We start from the raw sequence: 22,759 nt of genomic DNA on the forward strand, positions 1-22,759 counted from the left end.
GCTCAGGCCTCAATAAATAGCAGAGCAGCGTTCTGCGGAGGCTGAGCAGTACAGCTCGGGATTCTAGGCTCCATAAGTGAGTTTCAGGCTAGCCTGGGAAACGGGAAAACCCTGTCCTAATAATAATAATGATAATTTAAAAAAACAACAACAACACAGTGCCGACTTTATTTATCAGCCACGGTCAGACTTTAGCACCACAAATAGTTGGGGGCGTGGGCGGGAGTTGGGAAAAGGAAGGGGGCGTCGAGGCAACAGGAAGTAGGAGGAGATTTCTAAAAGCTGCCTGAGGCCAGAGGTCACTTGGAAGGTGGAAGAATTTTCTTGCGGCGGTTTCACCTAATTCGAAGATGGAGGATGCTGGAAACAAGGTGGTGAGAGCTGTTTTTCTTTGTCGATCTAGCTTTCCAAGTAGATGGGTCTCATTCCTTTCTTTTCTGAGCACGCCCGGCCTTTGTTTGGGGGGTGGGGGAGAAGAGGACCAGCGTTACAATTTGTTCCACTGTAATGAGTCCCAGGCAGGTGTGTGGGGCTCAGCAGCGAGCCTCTTGCACGGTCTTAGGCCAGGGCCGCAGCGCCTGGCTGCAGAGGATGCGTTAGAAGAGGAGGTTGTGTTTTGGAAGGGATGTTTTGTTGGGAAGTTATTTACAGTACCGTGACTGGAGGGAAACAGAAAAGTGGAAAGGTAAAATGAAATCAAGGCTTTGCGTAGCCGTCTGCCTCAGAAGGAACAAGAGCCACCCCTTATCCTTAGAGAGCCAGAGGCCTCAGCCCACACGTGCCTGGTGCCTGCTGCTTTCAGGCTCCTAATCTTATCCAAGTGTCCTCAGAGTTGAGGAATTTCGGGAAGGCAAGCATTGCTGGTTTCTAGTAGCAGGAACTAGGCTCCTGAGCGTTCTCCGGGTCTCCTTCCCAAGATTTTCATCTTTCTTACTGTAAGAATTTTGTTAGGTTCAAAAGTGAAGGCTTTCTGAAAAGATTATGCAAATGTAAAGCTAGTCCCAATTGAGATGTAAAAGAGCTGAGTTGCAAAGTAACAGACAAATGTTAACTTGTCTCACCTTGCAGCTCTTGGGGGGGTGGCGCTTGCAAAGAATTTAGGCTTGGGAGCAAGCGACCGGGGATTGCTTTTTAATTGTTTTTTTTTTTTACTTATTTATTTACTTGTTTATCTGGTTTTTCGAGGCAGAGTTTCACCGTGTAACACTACTGTTTTTCCTGGAACTCGCTTGGGCTTGGGTCTTGTACTCAATGAAATGCGCCTTTCTCTGCCTCCCGAGTGCTGGGATTAAAAGCGTGCGCCACGATCTCGGGGCTAGGATTCCTGAACTCGTAATGTTTGACTGTGGGTCTGTGTCTGTTTCCAACAGTTGCTGGAAGAAGCCTCTCCCATGACAATGGGGCTAGGCACCGATCTATGTGTATAGCAGAATATTGTTTGGCGTCGTTACGTTGACTTGTTTTGCACTCCAGTCATGTTTGGTTCTATTTTCGGTCTCTGGGTGATCCAGCTTGTGGGTGCTGGAATTCCAGGCAGTGTCCGGGTGCGCTCACTCTCCTGGCATGGGTTTCAGTCTAGACTGGTCATTAGTTGGCTATCCCCTCAATCTCTAGGGGCCACCATTACCCCGGCATAGGCACAAACTGTTGGTCGAAGTTTATGAGGCTGGGTTAGTTTGCACTTTCTCTGCTTGAAGCCTTGCCTGGTCACAGGAGATGGCCAGGTCAGTGTTATTGCTCGGACTGTCTTAGCTGGGGTCATCCTGTGAGCTTTCCTTGTGCTAAGTTTTTACCTGGCCCCCAAATTTCCCTGCTTCAGTAGTCTCTTTCAGTACTCTTCCCCTCTGTCCACTCCCAACCCGATTGCTCATGTTCCTGCCCCCACCTGCCCTCAGTTCACTCAAATCTCTTCTAACTCTCCTTCCCAAAGAGATCTGGGCATCTCCCTGTGAACCCTCCTTGTTAATCTAGTCTCTCTGGGTCTGTGGATAGTTATCCTTTATTTTATAGCTAGCAGCCACTACTGAGTACATACCATATTTATCTTTCTCACTCGGGATGGTGTCCTTGTTTTCAATAGTTGAGATGAGTTATTCCATTGTGTAAATAAATGGACCAGATCTTATTCATCCATTCCTCACTTGAGGGACATCTAGGTTGCTTCCAGGTTCCGGCTAGTACAAATAAAGCTGCTTTGAACATAGTTGAGCAAGTGTAAGTGTCCTTGTGATATGATTGTGCATCCTTTGAGTATATGCCCAAGAGTGGTATAGCTGGGTCTTGAAGAAGATTGATCTGCCTTTCCTTGTTCTCTTTTGTGGTTTTTCGAGACCTGGTTTCTCTAGCTTTAGACTCTGCCCTGGAATTCGCTCTGTAGGCCAGGTTGGCCTCACCGAGATCCACGCGCCTCTCCCACTTGAGTGTTGGCATTAAAGGTGTGCTCCACCATGGCCTAGCTTCCTTTTTTCTTTTGAAACTGGGTTTCTGTAGCCCTGGCTGTCTTGAAGAGATCCACCTGCTTCTGCATGGATATCCCTGAGTCTGGGATAAAAAAGCGTGCACAAACCATCACCACCTCTAAACTTTAGTGAACTTTTAACTTTTTGTCCGCCAGGTTGAAAATACAGTAGTGTTTGTGAAGTTATATGAAGATTAAGTGAAGACAAGGAGTGTGCTTAGTCTATTATCTACTTTTTAGTTTTTCTGTATTTAGTTATGTTTTCTGTAGTCTCTGTTCCAATAATTAAATTGATGGATGTTTATTATTGAGTGTCAGCAATGGAAGGGAAAGAGACCTGATCCTTGTGGAGTTCAAAATCTGATTGCATCAACTCACAGAAAGAACCTCATAGAAGGCTGAAATTGGCAGGTAGGAATGAGGCAGTGTGTGGTTGATTTTGCTGGAAAGGGATTCTATTCTAGCAAACTAACACTTGAACTGAGACTGAAGGTGTGTAAGGTATAAGAATTGAAGTGGAATTTGAACCTAGGGCTGAGGGAAAGCAATTTTGGGGGTGAGAGTTACAGTGGAGAACGATGGAGGCTTCTTCCCCCCAAAGTCAACTAGTTCTCTGTTTCTTTTGTCACTTTCTTCCTATTGCTTTGTTGGTATCCCACCTAGTGCTTTGGTTTTGTTCAGTCCACTAAACTTGGCTTGAGGCTCATTATGGCTTCTAACTCGTGGTGATCCTTCTGCATTTGCTGCCCAAGTACTAAGATTGCAATTAGAACTTTTTTCTTTCCTTAAGATAGTCTCACAGGGGACTCACAAGTTGTGTACGCCTTTAATCCCAGGCAGAGAGAGGCAGGTGGAACTCTGAATTTGAGGCCAGCCTGAAGAGAGTGAGTACCAGGACAGCCAGGACGATTACACAGTGAAACCCTGTCCTGAAAGATAGAATTTTAAAAAAAGGAATCTCCTAGTAGTAGGATTAAAATTGTGTTGCCAACAAGCCTGCTTTTCCTGTTGGCTCCCTCATTTCCCCCAACCATTGCTTCCCTGTTTCATTAGTCAGACATCAGATGGATGTCCCATGAGAGAGAATTCACCATGGCAGTCATAGACAGACAGTATATATAACAGGTATATGCATATACCTCTTGGGGACCTTAGATGTGAGTTAGTTTAGAGCAAGGAAGGGGTGTGCTGGCTCAGGACACAGATAACTACTGTCTGACTCCTCTGTCCCCAGTTGAGCAGCACAGGAGAGCCAAGAGAAGTGGACTGCCTGATGTCTAGTCAACCGAGCACATCCTTTGCAAAGCCCCCTGCAAAGAAAAAAAGAGCAAACAAGACAGCAAAAGAGGACGGTTGTAAATCAAACAAGAAAGCAGGAGATGCTGAGACTCCAAAACCCACTCCTAGGAAAATAATACAAGTTCCTCCTCTACCGGATTATCTGCCCCCAGTGAACCTGATTCACCGAGACATTTTGCGGGAATGGTGCAAGAAGCAGAAGCTGAGCAGCAAAGGCCAGGTGGAGCCCCATTGGGGGAGCCTCTTGCTGAGTGGGAGTGTGGATCCAAACGTCTTCACTAACAACTCTTTCTTTGTTGTTGTTTTCTGTCTTAGAAATTAGAGACTTACAAACGACTCCTTGCAAGTTCTTACCCCAAACAAATGGTAACTATTTATTTATTGAGATTGTTTAGTATTTAGCCCAGGCTAGCCTGGTGGTCAAAAGAACTTTTGGTGACTGTCCAGGCAGCGAGAGGTGTCTCTGTCATTTCTAGAGTTTTGGAAGTTGCTTACTTCTTGTTTTACTTAGGTAATATTATATCCTTCTGGAGTCTTTGATGGAGTTGAAGAATGGCTAGTTTTTACTATGTTAAAAGTTAAAAGCTTTGGGGCTGGAGAGATGGTTCGGAGGTTAACGCTGACTCTTCAGAGGTCCTGAGTTCAATCCCCAGCAACCACATGGTGGCTTACAGCCATCTGTAATGATGAGATCTGGTGCCCTATTCTGGCTAGCAAGCATACAGACTTAATACATAATAAATAAAATCTAAAAAAAAGTTAAAGCCTTTCTTGGTTAAACAGAAAAAGGATGGTCTTCTGTCTGTATTACTTTCATTGGTTAAATAAAGAGACTGCCTTGGCCTTTTGATAGGGCAGAAAATTAGGTGGGCGGAGTAGACAGAACTGGATGCTGAAAAGAAAAGAGTCAGGCAGACGCCATAAATCTCTGGCCTGAGACGAATGTAGGTTAGACTCATGCCGGTAAGATATGTCACATGGTGTTACACAGATTTAATAGAAATGGATTAATCAAGATGTGAGAGTTAGCCAATAAGAGGCTAGATATAATGGGCCAGACAATAATTTAATTAATACAATTTCCATGTGGTTATTTCGGGTCTAAGCTAGGCGGGCGGTGGGAAGTAGCCCGCTCACCTCATACTACGTTCTGCTACTTAGCAGTTTCTTCAGCTTTTCTTGTTCTGTTTAACTTACCCCATCTGTCTGAATGAGTCTATTCTGTCACCAATACCTCCCTCATGCAAAGCCACATTTTTTGATTCTCTTTTAATCTCTCTCTTTTTTTTTAAGTTTATTTAAGGGTAGTAGTATTTTGCTTGCGTGTTTGTTTTTGTACCATATGGGCTTCTGGTGCCCTCAGGCTAGAAGAGGACATGGAGTCCCATGGAACTAGAGTTACAATGAATGAGCCACCATTCAAGTGGTAGAAGTGATTCCAAGTTTTCTACAAAAGCAGTGAGTGGTCTGTGTGATCATGTACAGGTGTGTGGTTCAGCAGTTTATGGATGTCAGAGGACAACACTGGGTATCAGTTCTTGCTTTGTCTTTTATTTTAAGCCAAAGTCTCTTTGTTGTTTACTAATGGATACGCTAGACTGACTGGCCAGGTAGTCTCCTGGTTCCGCCTCCCATTCTGCTATAGGAGCATTGGAATAGAATTGCAGGAGTGAGCCGCTGCGTGTGCCTTTTTATATGTGGACTATGGAGATTCAAATTCAAATCTTTTCCCAGTGTTTTGCCTGCTGAGCAGTCTTTTCCCTGCTCTTATTTAATATTTTCCACTATTATCTATACCATCCCAGACTGAGTTAGAGAACATTCCTGACACGCCGAGAGAGGCCAGGGTGAAGATGCGGAGGAAAAAATTGAAGACGGAGACGGAGGAGGGACAAGAGTCTTGTCCTCAGGTGATAGTGCCTCTTGAAGTGGTCCCTGTAGTCGAGGAGCAGATGCCCGCCCTTACTGAACCTCCTGTCCTCTATGAAGAGGTCAGCACAACGGTTGTGACCACAACCGCCTCTGAGGCAGTGTTGGCGTCTTGGTCGAGGATTGCAGCCAATGCTAACAAGAACGAGGCCCTGCAGTCCATTACAACACCCGAGACAAACGGTAAGCCACACCCACCAGAGATTCCTGAGCCAAACCCACCCATCCTATTATTTCTTGAGTTCCATCCAGGGTAGGGCCTGAGAATTAGTATTCCTTGGTATTGTTGAGATGGGATCTAAAAAGTATAACCCAGGATGGCTTAGCTTTCCATATGCCGAGATTACTGGTGTTCATCACCACCCCCGTCTCCACCCAAGGGTGCACATTTCTAACATCTACCCAAACATTCGTGAGGCTTCTGATCCAGGGAGTCACACTGTGACAGTCACTTCTTCAAATGACTCACGCACCAAGCAGGAAGCAACGTGCTTTCGCGTCATTTCTTCTCCTTTTTTTAAAGAACACTCTGGGATTGAGGCTGGGATCTCTTGTCTATTAAGTAGGTGATGCTAACAGTCTCCAGTTTCTCATTACAAAATAGATACAATTCAGAAAAGGTGTGTTTTTTTGGGACAAAACACCATGACCAAAAAGTAAGTTGAGAAGGAAAGGTTTATTTATTAGACTTACACTCAACTTTGTTGTTCATTTGGGGGGGGGGGGTAGGAGGGTTGAAATAGGGTTTCTCTGGAGCTCGGAACTAGCATAGACCAGGTTGGCCTTGAACTCAGATCCACCCGTGACTGCCTGGGATTAAAGGCGTGTGCCACCACTGCCCAGCTGTCCTTCATTGCTGAAGGGAGTCGGGACAGCAACACAAACAGGGCAGGATCCCAGAGGCGAGGCAGGAGCTGATGCAGAGGCCATGGAGGGTGTTGTTTAGTGGTTTGCTCCCCATGGCTTGTTCAGCCCACCTTCTTATAGAACTCAGGACCCTCAGCCCAGGGATGTCACCACCTACCATGGGCTGGGCCCTCCCTGGTTGATCATTAAATGAGAAAATACCTTATAACTGGATCTCAGGGAAGCATTTCCTCAGCTAAGGCTCCTTCTGATGACTCCAGCTGTGCCAAGTTGATCCACGAAACCAGCCAGTACAAGTAAGTCATCATAAGCCTATGAACCCAGCACTCGAGTAGGAGGATCGGGAGTCTGAAGTCAACCCGGGCTACACGAGACTTTGAAAATAGTAATAGAGAACTCATGTCTGTCATAAGAATAACTGGAAATGCAATGAAGAAAAATCATGCTTGACGTGATGCAGTGAGTGTCAGGGTCTTAGTCGAGAGCTCAAAAGATGGAGTCAGTCTTGTAGAGGACTTGGCTTCAGCAGCTGGGAGGCAGAAGCAGGTAGATCTCTTAACCTCTAGTCCTGCCAGGGTTACATAGTGAAACTTTATTTCAAAATAAAAGGTTGATGCCCTTAGACCTATTTAATGGAAAACCTTTAATTATTTGGGAGTTTTATCTCATGTATGTGTGATGTGTTGGGATCAGATCCAAGCAGGTTAGACAAGAACTGTACTGAGCTACATCCCTGGCGCCTCGAGGTCTCTTCTGTAGTAGGAGACTAGATCGCTTGAGATAAAGGTTGGATTCCCCGTCTTATCTCAGGACTGACATTTCCTAAGCCAGAAGGTTGTGGTCAGTCTTGTGCATGCATATGTGACTCCATCTTAAACAGCTTTGCTCCTCCCACAGGGGATCTGTGGTGTGTGGTCCATGGGAGAAGCCTTCCAGCAGACTCAAGAGGTTGGGTTCGGCTGCAGTTCCACGCTGGACAAGCCTGGGTACCTGAGAAGAAGGGGAAAGTGATTGCCCTCTTCCTGCTGCCAGCCTGCACCTTTCCGCCCCCACACCTGGAGGATAACATGCTGTGCCCCACGTGTGTTCACAAGTGAGTGCGCTGTGCTCACATGCGGACGGTGGGAGCTTGACGTTACCCGAGGGAAAGACACGTTCATTTGAATTAGCCAGGTTTTGAGTATTGCTTATTTTGCTCGTGTGAGTAACCTCCACAGTGTGTGTTTACAGAGCTGGTACTTGCTATATAGGTAGATCAGGCTGATCTCCAATTTGGAGCAGTCTGCTTGCCTCTTGCCTCCCAAGTGTTAGGATTATAAGTGTATACCAGTAAGCCTAGCAAACAGCTTTTTGTTGGTTTAGGAAAGGGTCTCATTATGTAGCTAGGCGAGGCTTGAGTTCTCTTGTGGGGCTGGAAGATGGCTCAGTTCAGAAAGGTGCTGGTGCCAAGCCTTATGACTGAACCCAGTTCACAAAGGTTGTCCCCTGGCTATCACGTATGCATTATGGCATCTTCATACACACACAGGATAGGTGTCTTTTTAAAACATGTTTTTCATACCTCTGTCCCAGAGTTGAATAGCATTGAGTAGGTTTGATATCAGTTGAAAGAAACCTTGGGAAAGTTCCAGTCAGCTGTGAGCTGGGGTGTGATGGTGCACACCTGTCCACGGGAGGACTGTCCACAAATTCAAAACCACCATGATCTACAAGTCTCAAATTTCAACCATGTTTGCTTAATCACAATGAGATTTTTTTTTAAAGGTGAACAGCACTATGGGAATTTGTCTTATTTCTTTTGCTTTTGTTAAGACATAGACAGAATATAGGTGCAGGCTCATTAGGCGTCTCTCAGGCACGGCCTACATGGGGATAGAGTCAAGATGAATTAGCTAATCTTCCTCCTTTGGCATGGTCAAAGGCTCTTTTCATGAACTTTAATTCTCTTGTTCCTTGGAGCTTGGACTTGAACCCAAGTGTTTCTCAAGGAACTACATCCCTAGTGCAATTCAAAATTTTTATTTTGAGTCTGGGTTTTACTGTGTATGTAGCTTTGGCTGCCCTGAAAGTCACAGAAATCTGTTTGCCTCTGGGCTCCCAAGTGGTAGGATTAAGTGTGTACCACACTTGATCCTAAAGTCTTATGGTTTCTTTGGCTCTTTAACATTAACTGTTTGGGCTATTTTTGTTTACTTTTGAGACAGGATTTCCTGTAACTCAGGCTCACCTGGAATATAAGGCCGAAGCCACCTTGTAGATTCTCCTGTTTCAACTTTGATTTTAGGACTGGGATTATGGATGTGTCCCCTAGGCTTGGTTTATGGGGCTCGGGGGCTGGGGATCAAACTCAGGATTTCTTTTTTTTTCTTTTTCCTGGTTTTTCGAGACAGGGTTTCTCTGTGACTTTTAAGCATGTCCTGGAACTAGCTCTTGTAGACCAGGCTGGCCTCAAACTCATCAAAGGTCCTCCTGCCTCTGCCCCCGGAGTGTTGGGATTAAAGGCGTGCGCCACCACAACCCAGCTCAAACTCAGGATTTCTTGTATTCATTTCTACCCAACCAATCTTACCTGTTTTAAAAGATGAAATTTGATTCTTCCTGATTCTGGTTTCTTATCTGGGTATGGCATGCTTGTAACCCCAGCACTTGGGAAGTGTAAACAGGGATGGTAGCGAATTCCAGACCAGCCATGTGTTCTGGGGGTGGGAGTGGGGATGAGGTGGGAAAGGAGGAAATGAATGAACGAATCTATGAATAAATCTCTTTTTCCAGGAACAGGATCCTCAATAAGAGCCTCCAAGGATAAAGGGAATCTCAGGTGTGAGTAGCTGCTGTCATTACCTACTCCTCGGAGTGAGATACGAACTGCAGCCAAGACTGTGAGACTGATGGGAATTCACACCTGTGCCCTTGAAGGTGCCCGGATCAGCCAGAAGCCACGAGGCCTTGTTTGTTATTTGTTGCTGTAGTACTATACTAGCAGCTTGGAAAAAGAGCCAGTGAAGCCACCAAAATGCAGCAGGTCCACCTTTTCCTTGTGAGGACTGCATACTCTTAAGTGACTATGCCTTTTACTGTTGTGTGAAAATAAGGTTTTGCTGGGGTGGGAACTGGCATCTCCAGATATAGTACTTGTTTGTACTGCCACCGCCACAACGGGGTCATAGGCAGTTCTGTGGTCCCCTGTAAAGATTTAGCTTATGACTGTAGCCTCTGCATGTCCCCTTTCCTGGGTTGTAGTATGTTTGTTAGTGTGTAGTGCTTGGGTTTGTTTTCTATTGTTGCAATATTAAACCAAATCTGGTTTTTGCCTTTTGGTTTTGTTTTTTCTGTTTGGTTGGTTACTTTTCCCCTGAATCCCTTCTGCCTCTCTCTGGACATCATGCTGTTTGTTTGTTTGTTTGTTTGTTTGTTTGTTTGTTTGTTTTGAGGAGTTCTAGACAGGGTTTCCTCTGTAGCTTTGGAGCCTGTCCTGGAACTAGGCTGGCCTTGAACTTACAAAGATCACCTGTCTCCGCCTTCTGAGTGCTGGGAATAAAGGCGGGCGCCACCACTGCCCGACTATCCTGGACATCATGTTTGAAAGGACTTCGGACAAAGCCTGGAGAAGAGGGAGGCGGAGTGGGGCACCACCTTGGCAGGAGGTCTTTCCACCTAACCATCCACTGTGTGAAGGGGGTGAACACCACCATTTTGTGGACCCTTCTGCCAGGCATGCGCATAAAGGTGTTGAATGACCAAGGAACTAGCTGGCCTGGCTACTCTGGGGACTGCGTACAGGTTAGGGAAGAAGCTTTTTGAGATTGTTTGGCTTTGTGTGGGTGTCATCCCCTGAAGGGCCCCTGTTGTTTACACTTGCCCATGTGATACACTCAGCTTCCACCTCATTTCTGCTCTCCTGTCTGACGTGGGCATGGAGCTGTCCTGGAGGTCAGTACCCCATATGCATCAGACGAAGTCTGCAGCAGGAGAATGGCAGATCGCTGGTTCTGCTTGTGAGGAGACGAGATGACATTTGCACTTCACGTTTGCCTCTCGGTCTTAGAATCCAGCCACGCCAATAGGTCCCTGTCTACAAGTGTGTGCTGGGCCTGCTGTGGATCAGAGTGGGAATCTCAGCACGTACCGCCCTCTGTTTTCCCTCGGCTTTGAAAGGGCATGGAAAGTTCCAAGAATAGGTAGGTGCTGAAGGCATAGGATGTTGGAGGAAAACGAGTCTCTGGTGGGAAAGCCTGTGCTCTCCTGGACACTGAGGGGAAGTGTCCAAGCCTTCCTAGTCAGTAGTGCTGGGGAGTGGGAAACAAAGATACAGCAATTTTTTAAATTATCATTTAGTAAAACACCCAACACTGCCAAGAAAATACCTGTATTTTGTCGTATGAAACTATTCCATCAGAACTGGTGAGGGTCTGAAATCCCAGCAGAAGGAAGGTCATGCGTGTGTCCAGAGCCTGCCTTGGCCGCTTAGAGTGTTCTGATAAACATTGTGTTACCCTAGGCGGCTTCTATGAATGGCAGCTGCAGGCTACCCAAGGCCTTGGCCAATCCCCTTGGTGGGTGGGGAGACCGCAGCAGGTGAGATCAGATACACTATGCAGAGAGAACTGGGATATAGTTTATCTAGTGGGTTGCGGAGGGGTAAGGGAAGAGAGAGAGACTACTGGAGAGGAAGTGGGGGATTTGCTTGCCTCTGTGGAAAGGGGGTGGGGAGGTTGGGAGTGGGTGGAGTTTGACTCTTAAAGGAACAGGGTACCCGGGTGACAGACCTGGCCAGCAGATTACAACAGAATACAAAACCAACCAAGTCAGTATGGTGAGGTTGTCTCAGTGAAAAGAGGTGAAGTAACTCGTGTTAGAGCACATGACATACATGAGACCTCAGATTCAATCCTTGGTACCACTAACCACTTAGCAGTGCCTTACACCCCCACCCCAGTCAGTTAAAGTATGGCGCCACATTAGTCAGAGTGATTTAAAAGAATGTGTCACTGAAGTGATACAATGGGGCGCACACAGTTACTGCTGATAATTACTTTGCTAAAAAAGATTTAATGTGAATCTAATGATGAAGACACAATCAGTCGTGATGCGTGTAGTCGGAGTAATTCCTGGGTGAGTCCAGTCAGTTCCCTGTTTCTGATTCCAAAGTAATTAAATAAACCTGAATTTTTGAAGGAAGTTAGTAACTGTTACACCATTCAATCAGCTTGTCTGGCCCCTTTCACATAAAGTCCCTCTGTACCATAATACTACTATGATTGAGTCTTACTTGGGGTGGCAGGTTCTTGGGAAACCACCACATCCCTATGGAAAACTGTATGTTCCATACCTACGTACGTTTCAGCTGGGGAGGGGTACCCACAGAAGCTGGCAGAGAGTATCAGAGCCTCTGGAACCGCAGTTACACAGATAGCTATGACCTGCCCAACATGGAGGAGGCTGAAAACAAACTTGGATCTTCTGGAAAAGCAGCAAGCACTCTAACCATTGAACCATCTCTGACTCATACCTTTGTTTTAGGGTGGGGGTGGTCTCACTATATCCTAGGCTAGTCTTGAAATTACTTTTATTTTTTTAAGGTTAGACCATCTGCAAATTCATCAGCAACCTTTCTGCCTTGACTTCTACAGTGCTGGGATTATAGCAGTGAGCAGACATTAACCCAGCTCTAAAGTTGTTTAATGAAATATTTTTCCGATTAGGATCCTGGGGGAAAGGGATCAGGATGTCGTGTGTTGGTGAAGTGCTGTCTAGCATGTATGAAGCCCTGGTTTGGATCAACACTCAATAGTGTCCCTCACCTGTAGTCACAGAATTTAGGAGGCAAAGGCAGGAGTAACAAGTTCAAAGTCATCCTCAGCATGGTTATACAAAATGTATGTAAGATAGATAAAATATTTTAAAATATTAATCTTGAGCCAGTGAGGTAGCTTATCAGGTAAAGGCACCTGTCACCAAGGCCTAACTACCTCAGTTTATCACCCAAGACGCACATGGTAGAAGAAAAGAATCAATTTGAGAGTTTTTCAATGACTAGGTGTGGTTATGCATACATTTAATCCCAGCACTCAGGAGGCCGAAAGGAGAGGATCTCTGAATCTTAGGCCAGCCTGGTCTACATATCAAGTCCCAGGACAGCAAGAACTACTTACAGAGAACCTATCCTCCAAAAAAAATTTTTTTTAATCATCTCCACATATACATTACAACACATGAGAAATTTTAAAAGTAAAAGCTCTAAAATTAGCAATTGGCTAATGGAAAGCACAGGTTACTTACAGGTGTATCAACTAATACATTGGAATTCTTTTGTTGGGGCTGGTCAAGACAGGGTCTTTCTTTTTTATTTATTTATTTTTTCTTTCGGTTTTTCTAGACAGGGTTTCTCTGTGGCTTTGGAGCCTGTCCTGGAACTAGCTCTGTAGACCAGGCTGGTCTCGACCTCACAGAGATCCGCCTGCCTCTGCCTCCTGAGTGCTGGGATTAAAGGCGTGCGCCACCACCGCCCGGCTTAAGACAGGGTCTTTCTGTGTGTAGCTGGCTAACCTAGAACTCAGTGTGCAGACCAGGCTGGCCTCAGACTCAGAGATCCACCTGCCTCTGCCTTTGCCTCCCAAGTGCTGGCATTAAAAACTGCCACTCACTGCACCCATGAGAATTTGTATAACTTGGGAAAATACTCAACTGAATGTATGGGAAGATCTCCTGGAAATAAAAGTCAGGTCGGGACTGTAGGAGCCTCCTGAAGGTCACCTCATTCTGGGGAGGACCCAGAGTTCTAGAACTGACCCTCAGGACTCTGACCTACTTTGTACCTCTCCCACAACCCCTGCAGCAACCCCACCCTTTCCTTTCTCCCTCAGCCGCAGTCTTCCCTCTGTAGAGCTTTATCTTATGCCTGGAATACCTTCTTCCAAGTACCAGCTCTCAGTTTGCAAGCCTTGGAGGTGACTCAGTGGGGAGAGTGTTTTATGATGCAAGCCTGGTGTTGATTTTTGACCGGCCTTCAGGTGGATGCCTGAAACCTAAATGGCCTTTTTTTGAAAATGTTTCCCAGTCCGAACTTACAGGTTCCTCTGTACACTGCCTCGGGTTATGGTTTGACTTCTTCCTCTTGTAATGTAAACATGAAATGTTTTCTAATGAGTTCCCAAATCACAATCTTGTTTGCTTGAGATGAGGTCTGTAATCAGGGAGAATGACCTTAAAGTTCTGAAGTCCCGATTCTCCTGCCTGCAGCTCTGTGCTGTTGCACAGGAAGCTTTGTCTAGGTCCCTGGTTCTAAGGACATAATCACAGCCTTGGGTGTGCAGGTCAAGTACTTTCCTCCCTGAGTCTCATATCACAGTCTCCTAGATTAGAAGTCTAACTCACAATTGATGCTTAGTAGTTTTTTTTTTTTGTTCATTTCCCAGCACTGAGAATAACTACAAGTGCTTGCTCCTCCTTTGAAACAAACAAAGAAAACGCCAAAGGATAAGAATTGTAAATGACTTAGAACTCAGTATGTAGATGTCTCAGGGATTAAAGAGGTGGCTCTGGGGTTGAGGCAGAGGCCTACAGTGCTCGCGTCCCTCCGTCTGCTTGAGAGCCTGCCCTCCCACCCCCGCCCCAGGAGACAAGGATAGGCAAAGAAAAGAAGAGTGGAAAAGGAGCCTAAAGCCCAACTCAAGCCTGTCTCTACCTCCAAATACAGGGGTTATACTAGGACTGAGTCACTGTGGCCATTTTATTAGTGTTGTGGCTTGAAACCAGGATGTCATACATGTTACATGAGCACTAACTGCCCTCACCTCAGAGGTACATCACTAGCATTCTAGCAATGTGTGTGTTTTGTTATTTGGTTTTTTTTTCTGTCTCTCTCTCCTTCTCTTCCTCCTGTTCTTCCTCTTCCTCCCTCCCTCCCTCCCTCCCTCCCTCCCTCCCTCCCTCTCTCTCCCCCCCCTCTTGCTTCTCATCCCTTCCCCCTCCTTTCCCTGTCCTTCCCTCTAGCCCCCCTCCCAATGTGCTTCCCAGTTTGTTTCATTTTGATTTTACGCTCATTTCCTTTTATGATTGAGTCCTTACCTCATGCCTACAGAAGTCAGTGCACTTCTTATCAGGAACTGGAGTTGTAGACGGTGCTAAGAGTAGAATCCAGGTCATGAGCAAGAAAGGCCAGAGCTCAGAACCAGAGTAATCTTTTCGCCCCTGAAACTAATTTTTTTTTAAAGCGTCCAGTCTTTTTACTGCATTCCCCCCACTGAGATTAATACATTAGAGTTCAATACCACCCTTTGCCTTTAGTTGTTTCTTTCATGTTTAAATAAGAAAGTGAAGTCTGAAGATGAGGACCATGTAAAGTCACAAGACTTGATATAAACACACTCTCCAGTGGGGCACTCGGGAGGCAGAGGCAGGCGGATCTCTGTGAGTTCGAGGCCAGCCTGGTCTACAAAGGGAGTTCCAGGACAGGCTCCAAAACCACAGAGAAACTGTCTCGAAAAACCAAAAAAAAAAAAAAAAAAAAACCCCAAAAATCAAAAACAAACACTCTCCAGTCTGAGAAAATCCTGTGCTTTTAGAGTCTATTTTAAGGTCCTTCCTACAGAGGAATTATTTGTAGTTAAGTTTGGAGTTATCATTTGCCATTCATACTGAATCTTTGAAGCCCTCGAATTGATCTTGATGCTCCCACGAGTAATGTCTTTAGAGAAAGGAGGAAGGTCTGAGTTCTTTCCTTCTTCATTTTGAGGTTCCTTTTCAGACAATGTCTACTTTTGTCCACTCTGTCCTGGCAAAGCAACTTCAGGAAAAGTTTATTTTGGTACAACATCTGAGAATATAGTCTATCACGTGAAGAAGTCATATGACAGGAGCTGGAGGCATGCCCAGCCGGAGCTGGTCACTTTGCAGTCATGGTTAGGAAACAGGGGGATGAAGTTTGTGTCTACTTTCTTTTTCCGTTTTTCTCCTGAAGAGGTAACTTCTGCTCTCTTTATCTCTCTCTTTCTTCTCTCCTCCCTCTCCCACCCCCCTTCCCTTCTATTGTTGGACTCTTGCGTCCAAACACTGAGAAGGAGTCACCCCCAGAGACCATCTCACACACCACAGCCGATGCAAAAGCATGAGGATTTTATTAATTCTGTCATGACAGGGTCTCCCAGCATTCGGGAAGCCGAGGGACCTCGAATTGCAGGTACAGTCTACTTTTAAAGGGGCCACAGAAGCAAGGGGGGGTTGTTCTTTGACTATTCTGTTTGGCTTGTTTGAAATGGCTATTACCAATAATTGACTGGAGAGCTGTTGCCAGATCAGATGAGGTAAGAGGTCATTTTGATCCCGTTTCCCAGGGGACCGAACCAAAACATACGTATATGGATAATTGTTCAGGAACTGAGTACGTGCGAGTGTAGCTGTCAGGGCCTTGGTTCCCAGGGGAGGAGGGGAAGCACTATGGCACAGAGGCTGAGAGGATTCAGAATTGTCAAAAATGGCTTCAGGATTGTCTTAAAGTCTTACACTATAACCCACTGAATAAACTCTGTACTCTGAAAAAAAAAAGGAGTTTGAGTCGAGCCTGGGCTATACGAGACCTTGTATTAAAAACAAACATCAGGGACTGGAGAGTTGGCTCAGGGGTTGGGAACACTTCTGCTCTTACAGGAGTCCTGAGTTTGGTTCACAGCACCTATATAGAGGGTCACAATCATCCATAACGCCAGTGCAAAGAAATGGACACCGCCTTCACTCCATGACACAAGCACACATTCCGTGCACACAGATACAAGCAGGCAAAACATCAGACATAAAATAATATAATTAAAATTTAAAAAAGAAAAGAAGTCAAAATAATAAAAAATACATTAAAAAGAAAACAGTTTTGATATTTTATTTTAACTTTCTATGTATTACGTGAATGTCTGTGTACCACGTGTGCTCTAAGGACAGCAGTTGACCTTGATACTAGGAAATGGGGGTGGAGGTAAGTTTGGCAGTAATCATTAATGGACTAGATAGCAGAAGCAAAATCATTCCGAAAGAAAAGAAAAAAGTAATTTTCAGTTGGGCCTCATGGCCCAGGCCTATTGTTTCAGCCACTCAGAAGATTGGGAAGAATCACAGGTCAGGACTTGCCTGGTTATAGTGCATTCAAAGCAGGCTTAAGTGACTTACTGATGCTCTGGCTTACCATATACTTCAAGCAAGCAAGGTCACTTGAGGTCATGTGGACACACACACACACACACACTTCACAGTTCTCATCCAGGATGAGGTCAATATCTTAGAACTAAATCCATGTATAACTAACTGAAAAAGTTCTGAGTCAGCAAAAGGGGAAAGAGAATATACTCCAAACTTCCTGCAGACTTTAGCTGGCATGAACTGGCAAAAGTTAGGAGAACAGTGACCAAGAGGGCAGGACAGCAACTGATCTCTGAATACAGTTAGGAACCAATAAGAATTCATCCATCAGGCATACTTTCTCAAAATACAGCATCCAAGTAAGAAACCTAGGAGACAGAAAAGAGGCAAATTTGATAGATGCTTAGGCAGAGACAGCAACAACCAGTGCTGATTCACATAGAAAGTCGCAAGTTCCAAAGACAAAGGAGAGATGAAGGGATAATGAGGTTAAAGAAAGTAGGTCTGGAGGGATGGAGATGGTGGTGGTTTGAAAGAAAATGCCCCCAAAGGGAGTGGCACTTATTGGGAGGTCTGGCCTTGTTGGAGTAGGTGGGGCTTGGAGAAAGTGTGTCACTCTGCGGACAGGCTTTGAGGTCTCTCCTCAAGCTTCTCCCACTGTGAAGTCTAGCTGCCTTCTGGTCAAGGTGTAACTAGCACCATGTCTGCCTACTTGTCCCTACCATGATGGTAATGGCCTGAATGACCCTCCAACCCTTTAAACCACCACCCCAATTCAATATTTTCTTTCTACGAGTTTCCATGGTCATGGTGTCTCTTTACGGCAATAAAAAAATAAATAAATAAATAAACCCTAACTAAGAGATGTTCTTCAAGGTCACATCTGCAAAGCCATGCTCTGTGCACAACCTCAAAGCATGAAGTATTGAGAAAGCCTATCAGGAATGTACAGAGACTGTTCTCTGATGATAGATGAGAATTTCAGTGTTGGGCCTTAACGTCAGTTAGGGACTAATGGATCCTAAAATAATACAGCCAGGTTATGGCACGCAATTACTAGAAGCCAGGATGGTAAAGCTACCAGGAAGATTGAATGGCAGTCAGAGGGCCCTGAACTTGAGGCTGGGGTCCTTGTGGGCAAAGCAGATGTGGGTAAAGCAGACAAGCAGTCCGGGGGATGCAGATGCAGCTCAATATCAAGTCAAGGGAAAGAAGAAAGAAGTTTAGCCGGGCGGTGGTGGCACACGCCTTTAATCCCAGCACTTGGGAGGCAGAGGCAGGCGGATCTCTGTGAGTTTGAGACCAGCCTGGTCTACAAGAGCTAGTTCCAGGACAGGCTCCAAAACCACAGAGAAACCCTGTCTCGAAAAACCAAAAAAAAAAAAAAAAAAAAAAAAAAAAAGAAAGAAGTTTAGTGCCTAGAGTACCTGCCTAACATGCCAGAGAGCCTGGGGCTGATGCCTGGCACTGCACAAACTGGATGTGGCCTCAGGTGCCTGTGAGCCCAGCACAGGAGAGGTAGAGGCAGAAGTTGAGGTTCATCCTCTGCCTCTGCTACATAGTAAGTTTTGAGTCAGCCCAAGCTCCCTGAGACTTTGTCTTAACAAAATAATAATGGCTGCTGGGCCGTAGAAGTGCACGCCTTTAATCCCAGCACTCAGGAGGCAGAGGAGGGTGGATCTCTGTGAGTTCAAGGCCAGCCTGGTCTATAGAACAGCTAGCTGCTGGGGCTGTTACACAAAGAAACTGTCTCAAAAAACCAAAACAAAACAACAAAAAAAAAACAACAACTAATCATTATAAGCAAATCTAAAGAACTTAATACCTGTTGAGTACATTAGAAATGGTGGTGGCTCCTTTCTCTACCACTAACCTATGTCCCTAGTCTAGGCTAAGTTGTTTTGAGACAGGCTTTAACGTAGTATATTTAGCCCAAGCTGATGCGGAACTTTGTAGCTGAGGATGACTTTGAACTTGGACCTCCGAAACCCTGAGATTGCAGACTTCTGCTGCTACAGCCCCGAATAAACACACCTGTTTACAAGGTTCTGGGGACTGAAGACAGACCCTTGGGTATGCTGGGCAAATACCCAGTGAACTACAATGCCAGATTCAATCTAAAAATCCTTAACGCCAGACTTAAGCTACTTCTTTCAAGTAGGCAGGCCCTTTTAGGATTTTTAAAATAACACCCACAGGAGGCGGGGAGGAGGCAGAAATCTTTAATAAATAATAAAAAAAAATAACACCCACAAACTGGGCGTTGGTGGTACACGCCTAAATCTCAGTACTTGGGAGGCAGTTGCAGGTGGATCTCTATGAGTTGAAGGTTAGCCTGGTCTACAGAGTGAGTTCAAGGACAGGCTTCAAAGCTATACAGAGAAACTCTGTCTCAAACGAACAAGAAAAAAAGGAAGAAAGAAAAATCCGGGACAATTAATTGTGAGGGAAAGTAAAAGACAAAGAGAAAATGTGGAGGTTAAAGAAAGATCTAAGATACATATCAACTTAACACTTTACATAGATCTTATTTGGATCCTGACTCAAACAAATTTTTAAGTTTAGTTACAATACTGGTATGGATATTCTGTCTTCATGTGCGTCTGTCTACCATGTGCATGCCTGGTGTTGCAGGAGGCCAGAAGAGTGTGTCAGATTCCCTGGGACAGGACTTGACATTGGACAATAGTCAACAATCCTGTGGGTAGAGAGAATTAATTGACCACCGGTGCTCAGGTGAGGGCTCTTCACCACCGAGTCATCTCTCCAGTCCCTTAGTCAGGTTCAATGGCACATGCTTCTAAATCATAACTCTTAGCTAGTGGAGGCTAGATGGTCAGGATCTCAGGGTAAATCCGTCTACCTAGCAAGCAGAGCAGCCTGGGCTACATGGACTTGTCTCCAAAAATAAGTGTTTTAGAAAGAGGGGGAAAACACCGAAAAGAAAATAAATATAAATAAATATGAGACTGTAAAAATTGAATAAATAAAAAATTCTTTTTTGTTAGTATTGTTTTACTTTTCATATGGAGTCTCAGGTATAGCCAGCAGGGTAGCCTTAGCTAGCCCAGAACTTACTGGAGTAGCACGGGCAAGTCTCAAACTTAAGAGATCCACCTGTCTCTGCCTCCGGAGTGCTAGGGATACAGGTGTGAGGCATCACATCTGACTGACTTTTTTTATTACTTTTTTTTTTTTTTGGTTTTTCGAGACAGGGTTTCTCTGTGGCTTTGGAGCCTGTCCTGGAACTAGCTCTTGTAGACCAGGCTGGTCTCGAACTCACAGAGATCTGCCTGCCTCTGCCTCCCGGGTGTTGGGATTAAAGGCGTGCACCACCAACGCCCGGCTGGGGTTTTTTTTTTGTTTTTTTTGGAGACAGGATTTCTCTGTGTAACTGTACTGACTGTCCTGGAATTCGCTTTGTAGACCAAGCTGGCCTCGAACTCACAGAGATTCACTTGCCTCTGTTTCTCAGTGCTGGGATTAAAGGTGTGCACCACCACACCCAGCCGAGAGGAGAAAGAATGTTTAGGTATTTTTTGCATTTTCACTGCCCAGTCACATCAGCCCAGACGTTTCATCTTTCCCCATTCTTCTTTGCTGGTTGCACTTCTTGTCCTGTGTGTGCTGATGCGGTGCCCTAGAAGGCGGGTCATGCAGCTTAAATGTGATAAGCCTGTCTAAATAATTTTGTTTGTTTCAGACAGTATCCCATTTTGTATTCTTCACTGACCTGGGACTCTATAGAACAGGCTGCTGCTTCCTGAGTGCTGAGCTTAAAGGCATGTGCCAGCACACTCCGCTTTTGTGAAAAGGTAGTTTATCTTTTATTTTTTTAATCTATTTATTTCTTTATTTATACAATATTCTGTGTGTATGCCTGCAGGCCAGAAGAGGGCACCAGACTCCATTACAGATGGTTGTGAGCCACCATGTGGTTGCTGGGAATTGAACTCAGGACCTTTGGAAGAGCAGACAATGCTCTTAACCTCTGAGCCATCTCTCCAGCCCCGTAGTTTATCTTTTAAATTCTACCTTAAACTTCATTTTGAATGTATGGGTATTTTTTTTTTTCGTGCATGTTTGCATGTGCACCAACCCCCTAAGTATCTTTGGCGTTCCGGTCTCAGATACCCTGAAACTGGAGTGATGGACAGCTGGGACCCCCTGCATAGATACTGGCCATCTACTCTGGATCCTCTGCAAGATCAGCCTGTGCTCTTAACCACTGACCATGCCTTCAGTTCACTAGGCCCGTCTTATTTCTTTCTTTTCTTTTCTTTTTTTTTTTTGGTTTTTCGAGACAGGGTTTCTCTGTGGCTTTGGTGCCTGTCCTGGAACTAGCTCTGTGGACCAGGCTGGTCTCGAGCTCACAGATCCGCCTGCCTCTGCCTCCCAAGTGCTGGGATTAAAGGCATGCGCCACCATCGCCCGGCTCCTGTAGTATTTCCTAATGAAGAAACTGTGCTGTAGTGGTACACACCTTTAATCCCAGGGAGTTAGAGACAAATGGATCTCCATGAGTTCAAGGCCAGCTTGGTTCTAGGACAACAGGCTCCAAAGCTGCAGAGAAACCCTGTCTCGAAACACCCCCCCACCAAAAAAAAGAGAAAGAAATGAAAAAAAAATAAAATTAGAGAGAGAAAGAGAGAACGATCCAGTGTGACTAGGGCCTGGTGACTCCTGCCTGTGCTTATGAAGGTGAAGCCTAAAGACTGAGAAAATAAGGCCAGCAGCAGATTTTGTCTCAATGCCACCCACCTCAGACCACTAGGTCACCTTACTTAACCTCCCAAAGCAGCACTGTGGCACCCACGTGGGAAGAAGGAGACCTTACCTTTCCCCAACCCTCTGGACGTCATTCAGTTTCTGTCTCACAAGGAAGGGCCAATCTCCAAAGCCAGTTCTGGCAAAGCTTGATTTTGGGCAGTGTTATTAGAATGTAGAAGCACCTGGGGGGACAGAAATAGAGATGCCTGGGACACACCTCCACCAGAGAGAGTCACAAGATAGGTGTGACTTCATAGTCTAGGTTAGTGACAGTTCCTCAATAAATTAAGAATTCATTTTAGGGGGAGACTCTCTTTTTTTGTTTTCTTTCTTTTTTTTCTTCCTTCCTTCCCTTCCTCACTCCGTTCTCTCTCTCTTTTTTTCCTCAAGGGTTTCACTGTGCAGTCCAGGCTGAGTGGAGTTGAGCGTTTTGCTGGCTCAGTCTCTCCAGGGCTGGAATAACTAGCATGCACCACCCTTAGGGAGGGTCTGGTCACGTAGTCCAGGCAGACCGCAAAGTCTTAAGGGGTGGGAGGGGGATATGGGTTTTTGATTTACGTAAGAATTCAGCTCTGTGCTATCAGCTGTCTACTGAGAGCAATGGACCTGATAAAGTCACTGTCAGAGAGGAAAGGGTGGAGGGAGGAGGAGGAGGGGAAAGAGCCCATTTGGGCGACAGGAAGTAGGAGGAGGCATTTACCTGTAAATGAACTGCTCAGGTTAGCAGCAGTGAGCTCCCGGCATCCTTGTCTTTGCTGCTTTTGTCTTCTCTGAAGCTTGCCGAAAATGTCAGTTGCCAGCCAGGACACTTATGACCAGGTAACTTTCTTTCTAGAAGAATTTATTTTCCGGTAGTTCTTTTCACTGTCTTTCTAGGTCTCGCTCTTGCTCCCGATTTGGGAGGAATCAATTCGAGTTCAAAGCCTCCATCTTGGAATCTTCTGGTTGTTGCTTTTTTTATTTTGCACATGCTCGACAGTACGTATTCCCTGGGAGTAAAAGGAAACTCTTTCCCAGATGAAATAGTAATCTGTACCTTTGTCTAATACAAGGAGTACCGTAGCTAAGACAAAATTTTCCCAGAAAGATGAACTAAGATTAAGTGGAAGTTTTTGATAACATTTTTTTTTTCTGAGAAGTAACCAGTTCCCCAGTACCCCGAGTGCCGTGTGGGTTTCCTATCTAGGCATGAATGATCCTGGGCCAGCTAAGGACCACTGTACAAAGCTAGGAGAAAGAACTGGCTAAGCCAACTCATGGCTACATTTAGGCCTCATCTCCAGAGTGGGGTAATCCCAATTTTTTGTTTTG

At 45.3% G+C, this 22,759-nt stretch overlaps 1 protein-coding gene across 2 annotated transcripts; it reads left to right on the forward strand.

Annotated features, from left to right (window-relative positions):
- Positions 1 to 256: 256 nt before the first annotated feature.
- Positions 257 to 9,808, forward strand: Dppa4 (developmental pluripotency associated 4). 2 transcript variants are annotated; one of them, XM_075955179.1, is made up of 6 exons: positions 257 to 374; positions 3,693 to 3,977; positions 4,073 to 4,123; positions 5,563 to 5,869; positions 7,451 to 7,646; positions 9,326 to 9,808. In XM_075955179.1, the coding sequence occupies exons 1-6, from the start codon at positions 351 to 353 to the stop codon at positions 9,357 to 9,359; spliced, it is 897 nt and encodes a 298-aa protein (XP_075811294.1). In that variant the 5' UTR covers positions 257 to 350; the 3' UTR covers positions 9,360 to 9,808. The 2 variants fall into 2 exon arrangements, with proteins under 2 accessions (XP_075811294.1, XP_075811302.1); XM_075955187.1 differs by having other exon boundaries at positions 9,332 to 9,808.
- Positions 9,809 to 22,759: the final 12,951 nt, after the last annotated feature.

This window comes from Microtus pennsylvanicus, chromosome 1 (genome assembly GCF_037038515.1).
Source record: "Microtus pennsylvanicus isolate mMicPen1 chromosome 1, mMicPen1.hap1, whole genome shotgun sequence".
Classification (NCBI taxonomy): Eukaryota; Metazoa; Chordata; class Mammalia; order Rodentia; family Cricetidae; genus Microtus; species Microtus pennsylvanicus.